This window comes from Chiloscyllium punctatum, chromosome 1 (assembly GCF_047496795.1).
Source record: "Chiloscyllium punctatum isolate Juve2018m chromosome 1, sChiPun1.3, whole genome shotgun sequence".
Classification (NCBI taxonomy): domain Eukaryota; kingdom Metazoa; phylum Chordata; class Chondrichthyes; order Orectolobiformes; family Hemiscylliidae; genus Chiloscyllium; species Chiloscyllium punctatum.
The window spans coordinates 171,430,852-171,455,708 of record NC_092739.1 but is presented as its reverse complement, the minus strand read 5'-3'; the positions used below and the strand labels follow the sequence as shown (position 1 = coordinate 171,455,708).

The window sequence follows — 24,857 nt, the reverse complement described above, 5'->3', positions numbered from 1 at the left end:
CCCAGTGTGATCTACCTTTTGTTTTTCAGTGAAGGATCTCCTTCTTTCCCAATTTCTATCCCTAAGGGAATGAAATTGCTGTCAGTAGCTAGGTATTGATTTAATCACTAAAGCATATCCATCCTCCATCTGCGTAGCTCTCCTCGCTGAGAAACTTTCTGTTCCTCAGTATGAGTTCTTATCATTTCTGGAAGTGAGTTTGTAAACTCCTCCAGCAGCAGAATAATCTCTCTAAAAGCCTCAGTGTCTTGTCTGTCTTTAATACTCTCACTCATCTATCAAAGTTGCTATGTTTAATGTTTTCAAACCCGACATAAGTCTGACCTCATAGAATCATAGATTCCCTACAGTGTGGAAACAGGCCCTTTGGCCCAACAAGTCCACACCAACCCTCTGAAGACTATCACACCCAAAACCTATTCCCCTATCCTATTACTCTACATTTCCCCTGACTAATACACCTAACCTACACATCCCTGAACACTATGGGCAATTTAGCATGGCTAATTCACCTAACCTGCACATCTTCGGATTGTGGGGGGAAACCAGAGCACCTGGAGAAAACCCACAGAGACAGTCACCCGAGGCTGGGATTGAACCTAGGTCCATGGTGCTGTGAGGCAGCAGTGCTGACCACTGAGCCACCGTGCCCCCCCCCCCAAACACCCTACAGAAGTTTGTTGACTCTCATTATTCCATTTCTGAAGGCTTCCCACTTTCCAACCATCCTGGTTCCTTCTTCATGTTTCTGAACTGTTGTCTATATGTTTCTGGTACTCATTTATAGGCATTTAAAGTAGCTTGTTTCATATCTTCATGTTCTCTTGACCCCTCATTTGACAGCACTGCAAACACCTCATTAGTACTGCCTACCAGCTTGGTCTGAATTAACATTACCCACAGTCTCTAACCAATTCATCTGTGTCACCAGTTTCCCAAAGGAAATGAAAAGGGCTTTGACATCTTTTTCATTGAATTTTGCAAATGTATGGGCATACTTGTATAGATCTCTACCAGGCTATTGGCTTTAATAAGTTTACTCATAATTCTTTCTATTTTGTGCTTTTACATCTATCATTTGAAGTTTTTTTGCTTCAAGTTCCAACTTCATTTTTTCCAACATTCTTTCCCTTTCTTCTGCATCAACCTTACCCTTTTTTTCTTATAATTCCAGCCTTTTAAGTTCATTTTTTAAACTCCAATTATCTCATTCGCCATGTAATATTTTCTAACTCCCTCCCCCCACAGTTGCCTGTTTTTCTGTTTTACCTAAGTGCTTGACCAACTCCATTACAATTTCAACTTTCCTATTATTCCAAGTTAAATCCAGTTTTAGCTTGTCTGCTAATTCTAAAAGTATATCCTTCCTCTGTCTTTCTAAACTTCCTTGGCAACTTTGGGAAGCATCTTCAGCCTCTAGAACCTCTTTATCAATGTGAAGAGCCATTCTCCCCACTTTAGATTTAACTAACCAAAAGTAACAGAAGTTAAACAGATTTTCCATTTCTCACTTAAGTTTTATTTAAAGATCCAGGACACTAGTTCCCCAAGTTTATTTAAATGCTGGGATCTTTCATATCCTAAATCTTTTTCAAATCAGTTCCAATCTGTCCAGATCCTGCATATGAACTAGTCAAATTCCGAATGAGTCCCAGTCTGTTAAGGACACGTTGACGTCCCTGTGATAATTAAAACTGACACATCCAGAGGGGAGCACCTCAACTCATAATCTGATAAAGAAGTGTGACAAGGAGTATAACCTACCTCTCACCCCTGCAGTCTGTTATTAATTAGTGTTTTTAATGAAATGAAATCCTTTCACTCACTCAACAATCAACAAGTAACAATTTATTTATCTAATTCCAACAATGAACAAATTAACAGAATTCCTAACATACCTTGCAATGCCTCTCTATTTACCTATTTCTAAAGAAATCGAGATTCTAATCGGATGCTTTTCAATAATACAAATTCCACTTATATAACAAAACAATAATGAGAAACTTAATCTTTCAAAGTTCACACAAAGTGGATCCTCCTGAATTTTCTGTATCTTCTGTCATCTTCCTCTTTCCAAAATGCCTTCTCAATCTTTTCTCCTTCTGTTGATAACATGCCACAAACAGCTTTCTTTCAATGAATCTTCTGTCAGAACTTTGAGCTGGATGTACTGAGGTACCTTTGATGGGTCTTTTCAGAGAGCTGAATAATTTTGTGTAAAAGCCAGGTCTGTCTCTCAGATGGCAGACTTGCTTTCGCTGCATCTTCAGTTTGGCTCCCTGTTCAGATGGCAGTTGACTCTCTTCTGATTTTCAAAACTCACAGTTTTATATATGTCCGCATGACAATCCTTATAATTTGATTGGTTTCCTGGTATCAAAACAATCCAGTTTAAATTGAATGGGTCTTTAGTCTCCAAATGCCTTTTTTAATTAATTTGCTGAATTTAAACTGTTATCCTGGGTAAAATGCTGCTTGGGCCAGCTAACCTCCTGCTGCAATGTTTCTTTCTAAAAATCTGAAACTGCTTATTCACAAACCTTCATTTTTTAAATCTCTGAGCATAACAAACACTTTATCTTCAAGGGACAATGCCACACTTTCCCCCATTTTACAATTTTACCATTTTTATTCACCAACTTTGTGACAGTAGAGAGAAAGAGAAAGAGAGAGAGTGAGAGCGAGCGAGAGATGGAGTATAGTAGCAGAATTATCTCCGTCTGGTGTTGTACTCTCTGTCTGTCTCTCTCTCTCTCTCTCTCTCTCTTTCTCTATTGAATGACTTACCAGTGGTGGTGCAACTATGCCACCACATATGAGTTGTTTTCAGCTATATTTTACTATAGATTCTAAATGTATTCATGCCAGAGATGTGCCCTGCTAATGTTTTATTTTCAATGCCATTTTACTGCAATGTTGTGTTGATTAACTTGCTTTTCCATCAGTTTTTTTTTCAGACAAACAGGATCTCCTAATTGGTAACTGTTCTTCTTTCTTCAGTATCATCGACCACTGAAGCTTCGTGTTATTCCAGTGACAATTGAGGTGTGGGAGGCAGACCAATTTGCAGTGGACTCAAATGCTGCAGTCACCCTGACCCGATTTCTCAACTGGAAGATAAATCGATTGAATCGTAGAGTTAAGAATGACAATGCCCAACTCCTTGTGTGAGTCCATTTTGAATGTTTTCACAAAGAAACCAAGCCCAGTTGTGTCAACTGAATGTTAAGGTTAATAAGGAAGGTAATATAACATAGAACAGCACAACACAGGGACGGGACTTTCAGCTCACCATGTTAACCTAAACCCTTCTGCCTGTCCTTGGTCCATATCCCTCCATTTCTTGCATATTCATGTATTTATCTAAAAGTGTCTCACACCCCTATTGTATCTGCCCCCACCATCCCATGGCAGTGTTTTCCAGATGCCTACCACTCTCTGTGTAAAAATGTTACCCTTCACATCTCCTTTGGACTTTCTCCCTCTCACCCTAAATGCATGCCCCCTAGTATGAGATATTTCACCTCTGGGAAAAAGATTCTGACCGTTAACCAGATCTATACAATCTCTTTATTTTACAGACTTCTCTCAAGTCTCCCTTCAGCCTCTGCCACTCCAGAGAAAACAACCTGAGTTTTTCTAGTCTCTCCTTATAGCTCATACCCTCTAATTCAGGTAGCATCCTGGGAAACCTGTTCTGTACCCTCTCCAAAGTAACCACATCTTTCCTATAATGTGGCCACCAGAATTGAACACAATACTGTAAGGGTAATCTAACCAAAGTCTTATAAAGCTACTACATGACATCCTGACTCTTGTACTCAGAAATGTCTCAAAAGCGCACAACCTGGCTGAAATCTTGAGAGACTAAATTCTACTTTTTTATTTAAGCAGAACTTGTATTTATTGGAACAGCATGCCATGAGAATCTTGCTGTGATCAAGAATAGTTAAAAGGGATTTGTTCTGTTTGTTAATGGTATAGTTAATATGTTCACTGTTAGAGTTAGAGTTGATTTTAAACTGTCATGGATTTTAAAAAAAATTTAACCACTAGAAATTGCCGAAGAGCAGGTTACATGACTGGCTATAGTCACCATGGCTTTGTGAGGGGAAGGTCATGCCTCACAAACTGTATTGAATTCTTTGAGGATGTGACAAAACACACTGATGAAGGTAGAGCAGTGGATGTAGTGTACGTGGATATTAGCAAGTCATTTGATAAGGTTCCCCATGGTCGGCTCATTTAGAAAATAAGGAGGCATGGGATATAGGGAAACCTATCTGTCTGGATACAGAATTGGCTGGCCCATAGAAGACAGACGGTGGTAGTAGATGGAAAGTATTCAGCCTAGAGCTCGGTGACCAATGGGGATCCAGAGGGATGGGTTCTGGGACCTCTGCTCTTTGTGATTTTTATAAATGACTTGCATAAGGAATTAGAAGGGTTGGTTGATAGTATTGCCAATGACATGAAGGTGGGTGGAGTGGTGGTTAGTGTGGAGGGCTGTTGTAGGTTGCACTGGGACATTGACAGGATGCAGAACTGGGCTGGGAAGTGGCAGATGGACTTCAACCTGGAAAAGTGTGAAGTGATTCATTAGGAAGGTCAGATTTGAAAACAGATTACAGGGTTAAAGGTAGGATTCTTGGCATTGTGGGGGAACAGTAGGATATTGGGGTCCACGTCCATAGATCCTCAAAGTTGCCACCCAAGTTAATAGGGTTGTTAAGAAGGTGTGTGGTGTGTGAGCTTTCATTAGCAGGGGGATTAAAGTTAGGAGCTGCTAAGTTATGCTGCAGCTCTATAAAGTACTGGTGAGACCACACTTGGAATATTGTATTCAGTTCTGGTCACCTCTTTATGGGAAAGATGTGGAAGGTTTAGAGAGGGTGTAGAGGAGATTTACCAGGATGCTGCCTGGACTGGAGGGCATATCTTACAAAGAAAGGTTGAGGGAGCTAGGGCTTTACTCATTGGAGTGAAGGAGGATGAGAGGTGACCTGATAGAGGTGTATATGATGATGAGAGGCATAGATACAATGAATAACCAAAGACTTTTTCCCAGGGTGGAAATGGCTATCATGAAGGGGCATAATTTTAAGGTGATTGGAGGGACTCCCGGGTGGTATGTTGCCTCCTAGGTGCTCAGGTCAGGGATGTCACTGATCGGCTGCAAAGCATTCTAAACAGGGAGGGTAAACATCCAGTTGTCTTGGTGAATATAGGCACCAACGATATAAGTAGAAAACGAGATGAGATCCTGAAAGAAGAATTTAGGGAGCTAGGAGCGAAGTTAAAGGGGAGGACCTCAAAGGTAGTGATCTTGGGATTACGAGGTAAAAACAATGACTGCAGATGCTGGAAACCAGATTCTGGATTAGTGGTGCTGGAAGAGCACAGCAGTTCAGGCAGCATCCGAGGAGCTTAGAAATCAACATTTCGGGCAAAAGCCCTTCATCAGGAATAAAGGCAGTGAGCCTGGAGCGTGGAGAGATAAGCTAGAGGGGGGTGGGGGGTGGGGAGAAAGTAGCATAGAGTACAATGGGTGAGTGGGGGAGGGGATGAAGGTGATAGGTCAAGGAGGAGAGGGTGGAGTGGATAGGTGGAAACGGAGATAGGCAGGTCGGACAAGTCCGGACAAGTCATGGGGACAGTGCTGAGCTGGAAGTTTAGAACTAGGGTGAGGTGGGGGAAGGGGAAATGAGGAAACTGTTGAAGTCCACATTGGTGCCCTGGGGTTGAAGTGTTCCGAGGCGGAAGATGAGGCGTTCTTTTTCCAGGCGTCTGGTGATGAGGGAGCGGCGGTGAAGGAGGCCCAGGAGGACTTGCACATCCACTAATATCATTTATTGTATCCGTTGCTCCTGATGCGGTCTCCTCTACATTGGGGAGACTGGGCGCCTCCTAGCAGAGCGCTTTAGGGAACATCTCCGAGACACCCACACCAATTAACCAAACCGCCCCGTGGCCCAACATTTCAACTCCCCCCTCCCACTCTGCCGAGGACATGGAGGTCCTGGGCCTCCTTCACCGCCACTCCCTCACCACCAGACGCCTGGAGGAAGAACGCCTCATCTTCCGCCTCGGAACACTTCAACCCCAGGGCATCAATGTGGACTTCAACAGCTTCCTCATTTCCCCTTCCCCCACCTCACCCCAATTTCAACCTTCCAGCTCAGTAACTGTCCCCATGACTTGTCCGGACTTGTCCTACCTGCCTATCTCCTTTTCCACCTATCCACTCCACCCTCTCCTCCCTGACCTATCACCTTCATCTCCTCCCCCACTCACCCATTGTACTCTATGCTACTTTCTCCCCACCCCCACCCTCCTCTAGCTTATCTCTCCACGCTTCAGGCTCACTGCCTTTATTCCTGATGAAGGGCTTTTGCCCGAAATGTTGATTTCTAAGCTCCTTGGATGCTGCCTGAACTGCTGTGCTCTTCCAGCACCACTAATCCAGAATCTCGGGATTACTACCAGTGCCACGTGCTAGCCAGCGTAGAAATGAAACAATAGGCAGGATGAACACATGGCTTGAGAGATGGTGTAGGAGGGAGGGGTTCAGATTTGTTGGACATTGGGACTAGTTCTGGGGAAAGTGGGACTATTACAAAATGGATGGTCTACATCTGAACCAGACAGGAACCAATGATCTTGGGGGAGTTTTGCTGCTGCTGTTGGGGAGGTTTTAAACTAATGTGGCAGGGGGCTGGGAACCAGAAGAGAAAACAAATAGGTAGTAAGGTGGAGACTGGAGACTGTAAGAATCATGAAGATTACATTAATAAAAGGAAGAGTAGGCAGAGAGCAGATGAGTGCAAAAGAACTGGTGGCCTGAAATGCATCTACTTTAATGCAAGGAGTATAGTGTGTAAGGCAGATGAACTTTAGGGCTTGGTTTGGTGCCTGGGAGTATGACGTTATTGCCATCACAGAGACTTGGTTGAAGGATGGGCATGATATTTGGCAACTAAAAGTTCCAGGATATAGATGCTTCAGACAGGACAGGGAGGGAAGTAAAGAGGGGGTGGAGTTGCATTGCTGGTCAGGGATGATATCACGGCTGTGCTGAAGGAGGACACGATGGAGGGCTTGAGCAGTGAGGCATTATGGGTAGAGCTGAGAAATAAGAACGGTGCAGTTACATTGTTGGGGCTGTATTACAGGCCTCCTAACAGTGAACGCGAGGTAGAAGAACAAATAGGTAAATAGATTATGGAAAAATGTAGAGGCAATAGGGTAGTGGTGATGGGAGATTTTAATTTTACCAACATTGACTGGGATACACTTAGCGTCAGAGGTCTGGATGGGGCAGAATCTGTCAGAAGTGTCCAGGAGAGTTTTCTAGAGCAGTATGTCAACAGTCCGACGAGGGAAGGGGCCATATTGGACCTGGTACTGGGCAAAGAGCCAGGACAGGTGGTAGAAGTTGCAGTGAGGGATTTCTTTGGGAACAGTGACCACAACTCTGTAAGTTTTAGAATACTTGTAGATAAAGAAGAGAGTGATCCTAAGGGAAGAGTACTAAACTGGGCCAAGGCCAATTATATCAAAATTAGGCAGGAGCTGGGAAATGTGGATTGGGGGCAGCTATTTGAAGGGAAGTCCACATTTGAGATGTGGGAGGCTTTCAAAGATAGTGCAGGATAGGCATGTCCCATTGAAGGCAAAGGATAGGAAGGGCATGATCAGTGATCATGCTTATCAGTGATCAACAACATGGTTGTGTGTGGGGGAGATCGTGCCTTACCAACTTAATAGAGTTCTTTGAGGAAGTGACCAAGTCGATAGATGAAGGAAGGGCTGTTGATGTCATATACACGGACTTTAGTAAGGTGTATGATAAGGTTCCACATTGTAGACTAATGGAGAAAGTGAAGTCTCATGGTGTGCAGGGTGTTCTAGCAGGTGGATAAAGAACTGGTTGAGCAACAGGAGACAGAGAGTAGTAGTTGAAGGGAGTTTCTCGAAATGGAGAAAGGTGACCAGTGGTGTTCCACAGGGATCAGTGCTGGGGCCACTGTTGTTTGTAATATACATAAATGATCTGGAAGAGGGCACTGTTGGTATGATCAGCAAGTTTGCAGATGACACGAAGATCGGTGGAGTAGCAGAAAGCATAAGGGACTGTCAGAGAATACAGGAGGATATAGATAGACTGGAGAGTTGGGCGGGGAAGGGGCAGATAGCTTTCAATCCAGACAAATGTGAGGTGATACATTTAGGCAAGACTAATTCTAGAGCGAATTATACAGTGAATGGAAGAGCCTTGGGAAAAGTTGATGAGCAGAGAGATCTGGGAGTGCAGGTCCATTGTACCCTGAAGGTTGCTGCACAGGTGGATAGAGTGGTCAAGAAGGCACATAGTACACTTGCCTTCATTGGACGGGGTATTGAGTATAAGAGCTGGCAAGTCATGTTAACATTGTACAAGACATTGATTTGGCCACATTTAGAATACTGTGTACAATTCTGGTCGCCACATTATCAAAAGGATGTGGACGTTTTGGAGAGGGTGCAGAGAAGGTTTACGTGGATGTTCTCCAGTTTCCTCATTTCCCCTCCCCCTACCTTGTCTCAGTCAAATCCATCGAACGCAGCACCGCCTTCCTAACCTGCAATCTTCTTCCTAACCTCTCCGCCCCCACCCCCACTCCGGCCTATCACTCTCACCTTAACCTCCTTCCTCCTATCGCATTTCCAATGCCCTTCCCCCAAGTCCCTCCTCCCTACCTTTTATCTTAGCCTGCTTGGCACACCCTCCTCATTCCTGAAGAAGGGCTTATGCCCGAAACGTCGATTCTCCTGCTCCTTGGATGCTGCCTGACCTGCTGCGCTTTTCCAGCAACACATTTTCAGCTCTGATCTCCAGCATCTGCAGTCCTCACTTTCTCCTCCGCAGAGAAGGTTTACGAGGATGTTGCCTGGTATGGAAGGTGCGAGCTATGAAGAGAGGTTGAGTAGGTTAGGTTTATTTTCATTAGAAAAAAGGAGATTGAGGGGGGACCTGATTGAGGTTTACAAATTCATGAAGGGTATAGACAGGGGGATAGAGACAAGCTTTTTCACAGGGTGAAGGATTCAATATCGAGAGGTCATGTTTTCAAAGTGAGAGGTGGAAAGTTTAAGGGGGATACAGGCGGCAAGTACTTCACACAGAGGGTGGTTGAAACAAATTGCCAGCAGAGGTGGGAGAGGCAGGCACGGGAGATTCATTTGAGGTGTGTCTGGACAGATACATGAGTCGGTGGGGAGCAGAGGGATACAGATGGTTAGGGATTGGGCGACAGGTTTAGACAGTACATTTGGATTGACTCAGGCTTGGAGGGCCGAAGGGCCTGTTCCAGGACTGTAAATTTTCTTTGTTCTTTGTTCTTTGTTTAGGGGAGTTGTCAGAGGTAGGTTCTTTACGCAGAGGCTGGTGGGTGTGTGGAATGCACTATCAGCAGAGAGAGTAGAGTCAGAGACATTAGGGATATTTAAGTGACTCTTGGATGGGCACATGGATGATAGTTCAATGAAGGGTATGGAGGTTAGTCTGATCTTAGCGTGGGATAAAAGGTTGGCACAACATCAAGAGTGACGGGCGTGTACTGTGCTGTACTGTTCTGCATTCCATGTTCATTCTGCCAAGGATCCATCAGTCCCAAACATTCTTAATTCTTACTTTTGTCACCCCACTTTGACACATAGTCTGAGTCCAGGAATTTTCTAATTCTCTTCAATCAGCTGCAGGTTATCCAGCAAAGGATTCTGCTGCTGAACCCCAAGTCAAACAATTGACAGTATTCTTTTTCATTCAGCAAATTAGGAGGTGTGGGATGCACATAAATCTGGCTGTCTGGATACAGAATTGACTGGCTGAAAGAAGATAGCGAGTGGTAGTGGATGGAAAGAATTCCGCCTAGAGGTCGGTGACCAGTGGTGTCCCACAGGAATCTGTTCCTGGGTGTCTGCTCTTTGTGTTTTTACAAATGATTTGAATAAAGAAGTGGAAGTCTGGGTTAGTAAGTTTGTCTATGACACAAAAGTCAGTGGGCTGTTGTAGATAGTGTTAAGGGTCTTTGTAGGCTGCATACAACAAGACATTGACAGGATGCAGAGCTGGGCTGAGAAGTGGCAGATGGAGTTCAACCTGGATAATTGTGAAGTGATTTAGTTTGGAAGGTCAAATTTGAATGCTGAATATAAGGTTAAAGAAAGGATTCTTGGCAGTGTGCATGAACAGTGGGATCTTGGGGTCCACGTACATAGATTCCTCAAAGTTGCCACCCAAGTTGATATTGTTATTAAGAAGATATACGATGTATTGGCTTTCATTAACAGAGGGATTGAGTCTCAGAGCTGCGAAGTTTTGCTGCAGCTCTATAAAACTGATCTGGTTTGTTCCCCATGCCACGTGTGAGTGAGGCAAGGAATAGTGAGAGAGAGGAGTTGAACACTTGCCTACAGGGATGATGTGGGAGGGAGGGACTCAGATACCTGGATAATTGGGGCTTATTCTGGGGTAGGTGGGACCTCTACATGAACTCACCTACACCTGAGCCAGAGGGGTACCAATATCCTGGAGGGAAATTTGCTCACGCTCTTCGGGTGGGTTTAAATTAATTCAGCAGGGGAATCGGAATCTAAATTATAGTTTCAGTGTCCAAGAGCTTGAGACTAAGTGAGGTCAGAAATATGGTTTCAAGGTCACAAGAGTTCACTGGCAAGCAGGTGTGTCTACTTCAAAGCCATTTGCACCTTGAATAAGGTGGGTGACCTTGCGGTATGGGTTGGTACCTGGCACTTTGATGTTGTGGCCATTTCACAGACATGGATATAGCAGGGACAGGAATAGTTGTTACAGGTTCCTGGATTTAGATGTTTCAGTAAGAACAGGGAATGTGGTAAAGGAGAGGGAGGTGTGGCATTGTTAGTCAAGGACAGTATTACACATCTACTGATGTATTATGGGCTAAGGTTAGAAACAGGAATAGAGAGGTCGCCCAGTGGGATTTTTTAGATTAGATTACATTACACTGTGGAAACAGGCCCTTCAGCCCAACAAGTCTACACCGACCCGCCGAAGCGCAACCCACCCATACCCCTACATTTACCCCTTACCTAACACAAAGGGCAATTTAGCATGGCCAATTCACCTGACCTGCATATCTTTGGACTGTGGGAGGAAACCGGAGCACCCGGAGGAAACCCACGCAGACACGGGGAGAACGTGCAAACTCCACACAGTCAGTCGCCTGAGGCGGGAATTGAACCCGGGTCTCTGGCACTGTGAGGCAGCAGTGCTAACCACTGTGTTACTGTGCCGCCCAAAGATAGCAAAGATGATTCTGGATAGGAGCAAGAGTGACATGGTAGTTGTTATGGGGGACTTTATCTTTCCAAATATCCACTGGAAATCCTACATTTTGAGTACTTAAGATGAGTCAGTTTTTGTTCAATGGGTTCAGGAAAATTTCCTGGCACAGTATGTCGACAAATCTTATGCCGAATCATTTAACACAAATAGTAAGGAGTTGAGACCTTGAGCAATTAACCATGGCTCATGGTCATGGGGAATACCTCATCGTTCAAAGAAGTCCGATGTATTCCAGTGAAGTATAGAATGTTACAAGTTATATAGTAGATCACAAGCCTACTGCATTTATTACACAGCCCTAGGGGCAGTTGTACGGTCCACGTACATTGTCCAGACCTGCATTCCTTAATGTCTGCAAAACTGAGTGTTATCTCATACTGCTAGTTCAGCTAGACAAAAACAACTGAAAGGGACATAGTGAAACAATACATCATTCTATGAAGCAGCACAATCTAAGGAGCCAGAGGAGCAGAGATAGCCTGCAGCTGCAAGGTCAGGCAATCAAACCAGAATTCCTCAGCCAGGACTCGGACAGCATTTTGCTAGCAGGTGACATTTTACTGCAGACGGTCCTTTGTGACAAAAATGGCTTCCACATTGTTTTGTGTCAATTTTGGTCAAATTCACTCACAATCCGTCCACTTTTGTTTTAAAACAAAGAGCAGTTTGGGAGTATCAGCAAAAGGGGGGCTTATACCCAGAGCTGGGGGGTTCTCAGAGGGTGGTGGTTGGAGATTGGACAGCTAGCCCTCAGGTTCAGTGAGGACACTGGCAGAAGGCTCCAGGGGCTGGGAATCAGCATCAGGGGTTTCATCAGGAAGCGGAAATCTAGGTATCTGTGAGATCACTGGAGAGGAGGGAACTGAACTGAGCACCAAATTGTCTGTGGCATGACTTTGATTTCTAGTCAAACAGTTCCAAAGGCAGGGGAAAATAAAGCTACAAGTCGCTCAAATTCCATAAGGGCTCGCTTGGTGCGAGTTTGGGACAGATAGGGATATGGACACATATTCAGCAGCTAGAGTGATTGACTTCCTATGCATATAGAAAAGTATTAAACTGTAACTCCCATTTACTCGAGGTTATTAGGCTATCCATTGTGCCCCCATCAAACATAGTTAGTGAAAGAAAGATAAGAAAGAGTGCAGTAAAAGGCAGAATGATCAGGCTGAGCCATTCGTGGAGGGAAGCTGAATAGGTGTCCCTGACAGGGTCTTCTGGTGTTCCTCCAGGGGGTAGCGTCGTGTGTGTCCATGCGGCCTCCCCTTGACCTTGACTGCTGTGCGGGTGACCAGCAGGACTAGGAACAGGCCTTTAGACCGAGGCTCCAATTTGCCCCGATCCTAATCCTTAGGCTTGGCGTACCTGTGAATGTCAACTTTGAAGAGTTTTGGTTTACTGATGCAGATATTTCCCACTTGTCCAACACTATAGTGGCAGCTGTATCTGTCATTGGGATGGTATTGATTCATCTACTAAAAATATTAGACAATATTCATAACAATGTATGCAAGGTGATTCTATAAAAGCAAGTTGTCAAGTAAAAAAGGCCAAGGTTTGGGCCCCTCCTTGCCGAAATAGGCAGCAGCAAAGAAGGAACATAAACCTGTCTAGCAGGGATCACCCACATTTTGGTTTGAGTATTGAGGCCATTATTTGAGGCCATAGTTTGTGCTCTTCATTAGGGGGCTTTCCGTGTGATTTCTGGACCTTACACAGTTCTGGCGTACCTGTCCCTAAATTGTCTCTATTCGGGTCTTGCTGGGGGCCAACAGGACCAGAGGTTTGGGGTGTAAGGCTGCCTGCTGGGCAGCTGCATCCATCTGCCCATTCCTTTGGAGGCTATATCAGTTCCCTCAGCGTGAGCCGAACATTTTGATAACTGCCAAATTAATTGGACAAAACAGCATGACGAGAACAGTGCTGCATGGGATTTAAAAATCCTTTATGTTCCCACAAGGCTCCGTAATCATGGGTCACCCGAAAAGCACAGCGAGAGTCAGTATATATTTGCAGATTTTCCTATTGCTAGGATACAAGCATCTCGATTCCCTCTTTAGCTCCAAGGTAACATTAAAGTCACATCACTCCCTGGCGGCCATATTTCCACAGTTAATGCAAGGGCCTGCCATTTGCCCCTGGGAGGATTTCACTGTCTTGTTCCCAGTCCCAAAGGTGTAATACTGGGGCCTGCCTGTCCCCACTTCCAGAGTCCCCTTGGGAAACAGTTGCTCAACAGTGGTTGCTGGGTGGGCATCCGAGGTAGGTTCTGACCCCAGTGGGTATCCTGCTCCCAATCTACCCTGTCAGGGCTGGCAGATGGCGTTTGGGATCGTGAGGACGCTGGACATAATCAGTTTTACCTGTAACTTGCATCATGGTTTGGTCTGGTTCTGGCCATTCCAATAGAAAACCACTGCTCACCTCATGTGTGACTGGAAACTCCTTGACTAGTTCATACTGTTTGTCCAGATCATGTCAGCGACACCAGGAGGAAAACATTGCAAAAGCATCGGGTTAAACAAAGATGAATCAGTTTCTCGATTATTTTTCAATTGTGGGCTGTATACCACTTCCATCAGACAGCTGGCCATTTATTTCAGTCTCACAAGACAAGCCATTCTTATTCAGGCCACTCCCAGAATTCTGCTGTCTTTACATCTGTATTGTCCCTTCTTCAGGAATGAGGCTGGTGTGCCAAGTGGGCTGAGATAAAAGGTAGGGGGAAGGGAATTTGGGGGAGGGCTTATGCCCAAAATGTTGATTCTCCTGCTCCTCGGATGCTGCCTGGCCTGCTGTGCTTTTCCAGCACCACATTTTTCAACTCTGGTCTCCAGCATCTGCAGACCTCACTTTCTCCTAGATGATCTTAACCTACTGCAAATCTCTTCCTCACTCTACAAGGATCTCAGTGAGTCCCTCTATCACTACACTCCCAGGTCATCTACTCTGCCCTGTCTCCATCGCCAGACCCTGACCATTCGACGCCTGGAGGAAGAGCGCCTCATCTTCCACCTAGGAGCCCTCCAACCACACGGGATGAATGTAGATTTCTCCAGCTTCCTCATTTCCCCTCCCCCACCTTATCTCAGTCCCAACCCCCGGATTCAGCACCATCCTCTTGACCTGCAATCTTCTTCCTGACCTCTCCGCCCCCACCCCCTCTCCTGCCTATCACCCTCACCCTCACCTCCTTCCACCTATCGTATTTCCAGCGCCCCTCCCCCAAATTCCCTCCCCCCCCTACCTTTTATCTCAGCCCGCTTGGCACACCAGCCTCTTTCCTGAAGAAGGGTTTATGCCCAAAACGTCGATTCTCAAAGATCAGCAAGGCGGCCTTTGTGTGGAGCCACAAAAAATGGGGGAGACACAAAATGAATATTTTGTATCAGTATTTACTGTGGAAAAGAATGGAATGAGCTGCCAGAGGATGTGGTGGAGGCTGGTACAATTGCAACATTTAAGAGGCATTTGGATGGGTATATGAATCGGAAGGGTTTGGAGGGATATGGGCCGGGTGCTGGCAGGTGGGACTAGATAGGGTTGGGATATCTGGTCAGCATGGACAGGTTGGACCGAAGGGTCTGTTTCCATGCTGTACATCTCTATGACTCTGTGACTCTATTACCCTGTGTGTGTGAGTGTGGGGGGTGTGGGGGGCTGTGTGTGCATGTGTGGGTCTGTGCATGTGTGTGTGTGTGTGTCTGTGTGTGTCAGAGTGGGGGGCTGTGTGTGTGTGTCTGTGTGTGAGGGGGGGCTGTGTGTGTGGGGGGGGTGGGGCGGCTGTGTGTCTGTGTGTGGGGGGTGGGGGGCTCGGTGTGCGTGTGTGTGTCTGTGTGTGGGAAGGGCTGTGTGTGTGTGTGTGTGGGAGGGGTGGGGGGTTTTGTGTGTGTGTGTGTGTGTGTGTGGGGGGGGTGGGGGGTTGTGTGTGTGTGTGTGTGTGTGGGGGGGGGGTGGGGGGTTTTGTGTGTGTGTGTTTGTGTGGGGCGGGGGGGGGGGTGCAATGGGGGCTACAGCAGGACGGGAGAAAGAATGTTGACAATGGAAGAACAATGGTGTGTCTCCTGCCAGACTTGCAAGAACAGACAGTCTCAGTGGGTTGGGGGGAGGGGAGGAAGGACATGGTGACAGAGAATGTAACAAGCAAAGCTAAAAGAAAGGGAAAGAATGGGAGTGGGTTCGCAGTTTGACAGTGTTGATCTCAATATGAACTCCAAAAGGTTGCACAGTGCCTAGATTGAAGATGAGACATCGTTCCTCCGGTTTGTGTTGAGATTCACTGGAATTCTGCAACATGCTGTGGACCGAGCTGGTGTGTAAAGTGGTCACCCATTTGTGTTTTGTTTTTCCAATGTACAGTAGACAACATTGTGTGCCTTTCCAGGTTAAGCAGCATTTCACCTATATCCCCTCCAATCTTATATATTGTATTTACTACACCCAATGTGGCCTCCTCTACTTTGGAGAAACCAAACGCAGACTGGGTGACCGCTTTGCAGAACACTTACAGTCCATGCGCAAGCATGACCCTGACCTCCCCATAACAGGTCATTTTAACACTGCACCCTGCCCAGGACCTAAAGAAGCACATGCAACATGCCTCAATGACTACTGCCCAGTGGCTCGCATCTTCATAATTATGAAGTGCTTCGAGAGGCTAATCATGGCCCACATCAGCTCCAGTCTTCAAGCCTGCCTGAATCTCCTGTAATTTGCTGAGCTAAAAAGGTCCACAGTGGATGATATTTTTTAGTCCTGCACTCATTCCTGAAACATCTGCACAATAAGGGTATATATGTTGGACTCCTACTCATCCAATACCTCTCCACCTTCAGCACCATCATCCCCTCCAGACTGATCTCAAAACTCCGAGACGTTGGTCTCGGCTCTGCCCCCTCCCCCCCCCCCACCCTGCAGCTGGATCCTCAGCTTCCTGACCCACATACCGCAGTCAGTGAGGATAGACAACAGCACCTCCTCCACGAGGACCCTCAACACTGGAACCTCTGAAGGATGCATCCTCAGCCCCCTCCTGTACTCCCTGTACACCCACAGCTGTGTGGCCAAATACAATATAAACACCATTGACATGATTGCTGACAACATCACCATGGTAGGGTGGATATCTAACAATGACAAATCAGAATATGGAACGCGGCTAGGAGGGTGCTTGGTGATGTAGTGCAATGAGAACAACCTCTCTCTCAATGTCGGCAAAACTAACGAACTGATCATTGACTTCAGAAAGAAGAGAACATGCACCAATCTACATCAACGGAGCAGAGGCTGAGAGGGTGGAGAGTGTCCAGTTCCTCAGAGAGACAATAACCAACAACCTGTCCTGTGGATGTGACGGTAATGAAGACACAACAATGCCTCTCCTTCCTCAGGCAGCTCAGGATATTCAGCATGTCCATAAGGACCCTCCCCAACTTCTACAGATACACCATTGAGAGCAGACTGTCCGGGTGTATCACAGCCTGATACGGTAACAGCTCTGCCCAGGACCATAACAAACTACAGAAGGTTGTGTGCACAGCCCAGACCATCACAGAATCCACCCTCCCATCTATGGACTCCATTTACACAGCTCACTGCCACAGAGAGGCTCCCAACATCATCCCACCCCGGTAATGATCTCCTCCAACCTCTTCCATCAGGCAGGAGATACAGAAGCTTGAACACATTCGCCAACAGGTTCAGGAACAGCTTCTTCCTGGCTGTTATTACACTGATGGATGGACTCTCTAACCTCAAATAATGCTGACATCACTAATGTTGATCTTGCTGAGCGCACGCCCTGTGCAGTGTAACCCGAAGGATCTTGATATCCTTGTTTGCTGTGATCTGCCTGTACTATTTGCAAGTCAAAACTTTTCACTGTAATTAGGTCCACGTGATGACAATAAATCAAATCAAATCACGTGCTGACTTGTTGGAATGCTGCATTGCCTCAGTGAATCACAGCACAAACTGGAGAAACAGCTCCTCTTCAGACTAGGCACTTTATAACCCTATTCCTGATGAAGGGCTTTTGCCCGAAACGTCGATTTTACTACTCCTTGGATGCTGCCTGACCTGCTGTGTTCTTCCAGCACCACTAATCCAGAATCTGGTTTCCAGCATCTGCAGTCATTGTTTTTACCTACTTTATAACCCTCTGGACTTAATATTGAGTTCAACACCATCACACTGTGAACCCACTCCTGGGCAAAACTGGAATCGATGGGCATCAGGGGCAAACACTCCTCTGGTTAGAGTCAAACCTGGCACATAGGAAGATGGTTGTGGTTGATGGAGGGTCAGTCATCTCAGCTCCAGGACATCTCTGCAGGAGTCCCTCAGGGTAGTGTCCGAGGCCCAACCATCTTCAGCTGCTTCATCAATGACTCTTCCTCCACCACAAGGTCAGAAGTTCACCAATGATCACACATTGTTCACCATTCACGACTCCTCAGATACTGAAGCAGCCAATGTTCAAATGCACAAAATCTGGACAATATCCAGGCTAAGCTGACAAGCGGCAAATAACATTTGAATCAATGCCACACTATGATTATCACCAATAATAGTCAATCTAACCACCATGCCTTGACATTCAATGGTGTTACCATCACTGAATCCCACACTATCAACATCCTGGAGGCAATCATTGACCAGAAACTCAACAGGACTCACCTGTGGCTATGAGAGCTGGTCAGAAGCTCAGAATAGTGTCAGAGATAACTCACCTCCTGTCTCCCTAAAGGCTGTCCACCATCTCCAAGGCACAAGTCAGGAGTGTGATGGAATACTCTCCACCTACCTGGATGGGGGCAGCTCCAACAACACTCAAGATGTTTGACACCATCCAGAACAAAGCAGCCCCCTTGATTGGCAGCACATCCATAAACATCCACTTACACACTTAATGTTAAGATCCTGGGGAGTGTTGCAGAATAAAGAGATCTTGGAGTGCAGCTTCATAGCTCCTTGAAAGTAGAGTTGCAGGTAGATAGGATAGTGAAGAAGGTGTTTGGTATGCTTTCCTTTATTGGTCAGAGTATTGAGTACAGGAGTTGGGAGGTCATGTTGCAGCTGTACAGGACATTTGGTTCGGCCACTGTTGGAATATTGTGTGCAATTACAGTTTCCCTGATATGGGAAGGATCTTGTGAAACTTGAGAGTTCAGAAAAGATCTACAAGGATGTTACCATTGTTGGCGGATTTGAGCTATAGGGAGAAGCTGAATAGGCTGGGGCTATTTTCTCTGGAGTGTTGGAAGCTGAGGGGTGACCTTATAGAGATTTTAAAAATCATGAGGGGCATGGATAGGGTAATTAGACAAGGTATTTTCCATGCAGTGGGGGATTCCAGAACAAGAGGTTTAGGGTGAGAGGGGAAAGATATAAATGAGACCTAAGGGGCAACTTTTTCATGCAGAGGGTGGTACGTGTATGCAATGAGCTGCCAAAGGAAGTGGTGGAGGCTGTACAATTACAGCATTTAAAAGGGATCTGGAAGGGTATATGACTAGGAAGGTTTGGATGGATATGGGCCAAATGTTGGTAAATGGGACTACATTAATTTAGGATATCTGGTCGGCATGGATGAGTTGGACCAAAGAGTCTGTTTCTGTGCTGTACATCTCTATGATTCTATAACTGGTCTGTAATTCCCTGGTTTTCCTCTATCACGGTTCTTAAAGAGTAGAGTGACATGAGCAAATTTCCACTCCAGAGGTGCAACTCCTGAATCCAGGAGAGTCTGAAAGATTATGGTTTGGGTATTGGCAATGTGCTTTCTTCCTTTCTTTATGATTTGGGGATGGAAACGGTCAGGTCCTGGGGATTTGTCACTCTTCAGTTCCATCATTTTCTGATTATTGATCATTTACTTAAATCAATATCCTTCATCCTCTGTTAATATCTTTGGGACCTTCAGTAAGCTGTGCTTCCTTCCTGCTGTAAATACTGAAGTGAAATAATCATTCAGCATGTCTGCTATTTCCCCATGGTCACTGCCAATATCCCCATTCCCAGCCTTCAGTGGGCCCTAACCAGCTCCTTTCCCCTTATATCACTAAAAGCATCACATCTCATTGTCTTTTTGTCCATTGAAGTTTCTTTTCATAATATTTTCCAGCCATTCTTCTCATGTTTTGTCACCCTTTGTTGGTCTTTATATTTGTCCCATTCTGTGGAACCTGTGATGTTATTTCTGGTTTTATATGCCCTTCCTTTTAATTTGATGTTGTCCCTTACCTCCTTGTATGTCCATGGCTGTTTTCTATTGACAGGTGGGGCTTTTCATTCTCATGGGGACAAACTGCTTCTGAGTGGCAATAGGTGTTTCTTTGAAACTCTCCACTGTTCCTCAGTTTTCCTAACGATTAACAGAGCTTCCCAGTTTACTGTGGACAACCTCCAGTTCACCCTGTTAAAGCCTGTCTTACTTCAATCCAAAATTCTAGTGCCCGATCTTTGCTTAGCTTTTAAAAACACTACGTGAAACTCGATCATGTTAAGATTAAAATCCCCCATTAGTACTATCCTGGCTTTGCTCCTTAGTTGAAAAATGTGTTGCTGGAAAAATACAGTAGGCCAGGCAGCATCCAAGGAGCAGGAGAATCGATATTTCGGGCATAAGCCCTTCTTCAGGAATGAGGCTGGTGTGCCAAGCAGACTAAGATAAAAGGTAGGGGTGAGGGAATTTGGGGGAGGGGTGTTGGGAATACGATAGGTGGAACGAGTGATTGGCCGGAGAGGGGATGGGGGCGGAGAGGTTGGGAAGAAGATTGCAGGTCAAGAGGGCGGTGCTGAATCCGAGGGTTGGGACTGAGATAAGGTGGGGGGAGGGGAAATGAGGAAGCTGGAGAAATCTGAGTTCATCCCGTGTGATTGGAGAGTTCCTAGGCGGAAGATGAATCGCTCTTCCTCCAGGCGTCATGTTGCTATGGTCTGGCGATGAAGGAGGCCAAGGTCCTGCATGTCCTTGGCGGAGTGGGAGGGGGAGCTAATGTGTTCAGCCACAGGGTGGTTGGGTTGGTTGGTCCGGGTGTCCCAGAGGTGTTCTCTGAAATGTTCCGCAAGTAGGCGGCCTGTCTCCCCAATATAGAGGAGGCCACATCGGGTGCAGTGGATGCAGTAAATGATGTGTGTGGAGGTGCAGGTGAATTTGTGGTGGATATGGAAGGATCCCTTGGGGCCTTGGAGGGAGGTGTGGGTGCAAGTTTTGCATTTCTTGCAATTACAGGGGAAGGTGCTGGAAGTGGAGGTTGGGTTGGTGGGGGGTGTCGACCTGATGAGGGAGTCGCGGAGGGAGTGGTCTCTCCTGAATGCTGATAGGAGTGGAGAGGGAAATATATCCCTGGTGGTGGGGTATGTCTGGAGGTTACGGAAATGGCGGAGGATAATACGGTGTATCCGGAGGTTGGTGGGGTGGAAGGTGAGGACCAGTGGGGTTCTGTCCTGGTGACGATTGAAGGGGCGGGGTTCAAGGGCGGAGGTGCGGGAAGTGGAGGAGATGCAGTGGAGAGCGTTGTCGACCACGTCGGAGGAGAAATTGCGATCTTTGAAGAAGGAGGTCATTTGAGTTGTTTGGTAGTGGAATTGGTCCTCCTGAGAGCAGATGCGGCAGAGGCGGAGGAATTGGGAATATGGGAAGGTGTTTTTACAGGGGGCAGGATGAGAAGAGGTGTAATCTAGGTAGCTGTGGGAGTCAGTTGGTTTGTAGTAAATGTCTGTGTTGAGTCAATCGCCCGAGATAGAAATGGAGAGGTCTAGGAAGGGGAGGGAGGAGTCTGAGACGGTCCAGGCAAATTTGAAGTCGGAGTAGACCACCTCCAAACAGACCCCATCACCAGGGATATATTTCCCTCTCCACCCCTATTAGTATTCAGGAGAGACCACTCCCTCCATGACTCCCTCGTCAGGTCCACACCCCCCACTCCCGGCACCTTCCCCTGCAACCGCAAGAAATGCAAAACTTGCGCCCACACCTCCCCCCTCACTTCCCTCCAAGGCCGCAAGGGATCCTTCCATATCCGTCACAAATTCACCTGCACCTCCACACACATCATGTGGCCTCCTCTACATTGGGGAGACAGGCCGCCTACTTGCGGAACATTTCAGGGAACACCTCTGGGACACCCGGACCAACCAACCCAACCGCCCCGTAGCTCAACACTTCAACTCCCCCTCCCACTCCGCCAAGGACATGCAGGTCCTTGGCCTCCTCCATCGCCAGACCCTGGCCATACAACGCCTGGAGGAAGAGCGCCTCATCTTCCGCCTAGGAACCCTCCAACCACACTGGATGAATGCAGATTTCTCCAGCTTCCTCATTTCCTCTCCCCCCACCTTATCTCAGTCCCAACCCTTGGATTTAGCACCACCCTCTTGACCTGCAATCTTCTTCCTGACCTCTCCGCCCCCACCCCCTCTCCTGCCTATCACCCTCACCCTCACCTCCTTCCACCTATTGTATTCCCAGAGCCCCTCCCCCAAATTCCCTCCCCCCTACCTATTATCTCAGCCCACTTGGCACACCAGCCTCTTTCCTGAAGAAGGGCTTATGCCCGAAACGTCAATTCTCCTGCTCCTTGGATGCCGCCTGGCCTGCTGTGTTTTTCCAGCACCACATTTTTCAACTCTGGTCTCCAGCATCTGCAGTCCTCACTTTCTCCTATTTGCTCCTTAGTTGCCTTATTTCTGTATTTATACGATCAAGCACTTTTGTTGTGGTTTTAGTTCCTGTGCAGTTCTTTAGATGCACTCATAAGGTCTCCACTGGGTGCTTTCCCCTCATGACATCCTCCCTCACTGTGGAAGTGATTCTGTTTCTAATCAGTGATGTTACTCCAGCACCTTTGCCATTTTCTCTATCCTTCCTGTAAACCTTATATCCTGGTCATGATTTGGAGATGCCAATCTTTGACTGGGATGTACAAAGTTAAAAGTCACACAACACCAGGTTATAGTCCAACAGATTTATTTGGAAACACTAGTTTTCAGAGCACTGCTCCTTCCACCTGACAACCATCTGATGAAGAAGCGGTGCTCCAAAAGCTAGTATTTCCAAATAAACTTGTAAGTCCATAACCTGGTGTTGTATGATTTTTGACTTTATATTCAGTTCCCAGTCCTGATTGTCCTGCAGCCATGCCTCTGTTGTGGTGACTGTATCATCATTTCCAATTTGACTTTGTGCCTGCAGCTGACTCTGTTTATTCCTTAACACTGTGCATTTGTATAAAGAACTTGAAGAATGGCCATCTTCTGTTCCTATTTCATGTTGCCTGATGATGCTGGCTCAGTGGTAGTGTTATGACATGGAGGTCAAACCCCTCTGTTAATTTGAACAAAACATCTAGGAAAGTTAGCCTTATTATCTGTGAAAACGTAAGGGAGTGAGCGAACTCATCATTTCCACTATTGACAGAAAAATTACAATTTATTTTCCTAACTCTAATAGTGAGCAGTAAACAAAACTATTCTCAAACCAAACACTCTTTCCCCTAACTGAACACAATCTTATGAACATGCTGTTCCACAAACACATTTATTAACCTCATCTCAAGTCCACACAGTCTCTATCTTCTCCGCTGTCTTCAATTTTCCACCTGCTGATCTCCCTGGGTCTTCATCGTTATTTTTACTGTGAGTATGTTTTACAAGGAAAGGTATCTTTAATAGTGAGTGTTTTCTAATTTCTGGGAGAGCAAGGTGTTAATTGGGCAGCTCGCTGTCCGGCTTGATAGCAATTGCTCTGCTGATTGGTAACAGTTGCTCTTGACCAACTCTCAAAATGCACGCACTTTTATACCCCCAGTATCATACTGTCTTATTGGTCTGATGTTGTCAATACAATAAATTCAAACTTGATTGGGTTTTAATATCCTGGGCATTATTTAAACTAATTGTTTAACAGCAACCAAAACTCAGGTATCCCTTTAACAGCCAATTGTTACATGTATCGATTTTGGAACCGCCCGTGCCCCAGCCGTTCTTTTTGTGCAGCTAAGCCTGCAATTGAAGTTTACTTCAAGATTCAGAAAACACTTCCTGTTTTAACATGAACATACACTCATTCAACTTCATAACACTTCAGCCCTTGAGAAACAAACAAACCATCATAATGAAAAGATAAACTTCATCTTTTTTCTCTTTCTTAATCCCATTACCATGAAATACATATGTCGTTAGTCTTAGTTATACCTTTCATTTTAATTCTGCACACATATATAATGTTGGAATTGATCTAGTCCAATCTTATCTCCACCGTTTCTTTTAAATCTGGGATAACATTTATATACAATCACACTCTTACAGCCCGCAATATGTACAACTTGTAAATTAAAGGTCTGTAAGATATTACTCCATCGAAACAATCTTATATTTTTGTTTTTAAATCTCTCCAAAAAATATGAGAGTATTGTGGTCAGCGTACACATTGTTCATCATATAAATATTAAAATATTATAAGGCCAGCATGAAACTCAGTAACTTTTTGTTGATAATAGAGTATTTTCTCTGGTGGATATTGCATTTCTTTTGAAAAGTAGCCAGTTGGCCATTCAATTCCATCATCATCTTATTGCATCAATATAGCTCCAGTTCTTATACCATTAGCATTGATTGCAACATTGAAGTGTTTCAAAAAAATTGGTGTCGCTAAAACTGGCGTGGTGTTAGTATGGCTTTTTAATTCTCCAATGCCCCCTGACATTGTTCTGTCCACCGAAATTCTGTGTTCTTCTTCAGCAAATCTGTTAGTGGTGCCACTACACTGCTGATATTTGGTATAAAGTTCCAGTAGAATTCATTCAGTCCAAAAAATCAAACCAGCTCTTTCTCTGAAGATAGTCATGGAAATTCCTTGATGGGGCCTTTGTCTTTGTGTTCCTTGGGGTCAGCCTTCCATGACCAATATTATATCCCAAGACCATCACCTTGCCTTTGCGAATTCAGTTTTATCACCAGTTTTGCTTTTCGTAATTATTCAAAGACCTCTGCCAACTATACCATAAATGGCTAAAGATTACCGCATCATCAAGATATATGGCACAAGTTTTTCATCCAACCACAACTCTGTTCATGAGTCTTTGGAATGTGGCTGGTCCATCACTTTGAATTGATTTAGTCCATCTGGGTTTACAAACACAGAAACTTCTTTCACTTTCTCTGATGAAAGTATCTACCAATAAACACGTAGTAAGTCCAACTTCTTGATGTAAATGGCTTGTCCAACATTCTCTATACAGTCCTCCAATCTTGATGTTGGATTTGAGTCTGACTTAGTTATGGCATTGACCTTCTGATACTGCACAAAACTATTTATTTCCCTTCAGATTCGTAACTAGTATAATCAATAAACTTCACTCACTCTGATTCAATTCAATGATGTCTTTGTTGAGCATCACATCCAGTTCATTCTTGAGTGGATTAAGCCTGTAGAGGTGTAATGTTATTGGAATAGCATTTCCTACTTCCACGTCATGCACACTAA

At 45.5% G+C, this 24,857-nt stretch overlaps 1 protein-coding gene across 1 annotated transcript in view; it reads left to right on the top strand.

Moving 5' to 3' along the window:
• LOC140480742 (disintegrin and metalloproteinase domain-containing protein 8-like) overlaps window positions 1-3,171 on the top strand; it is a 155,160-nt gene extending 151,989 nt beyond the window's left edge. The window contains exon 9 of the mRNA XM_072576048.1: window positions 3,001-3,171. Coding sequence (XP_072432149.1) covers window positions 3,001-3,171 — 171 coding nt within the window. The remainder of the gene's footprint in view (window positions 1-3,000) is intronic.
• Window positions 3,172-24,857: the final 21,686 nt, after the last annotated feature.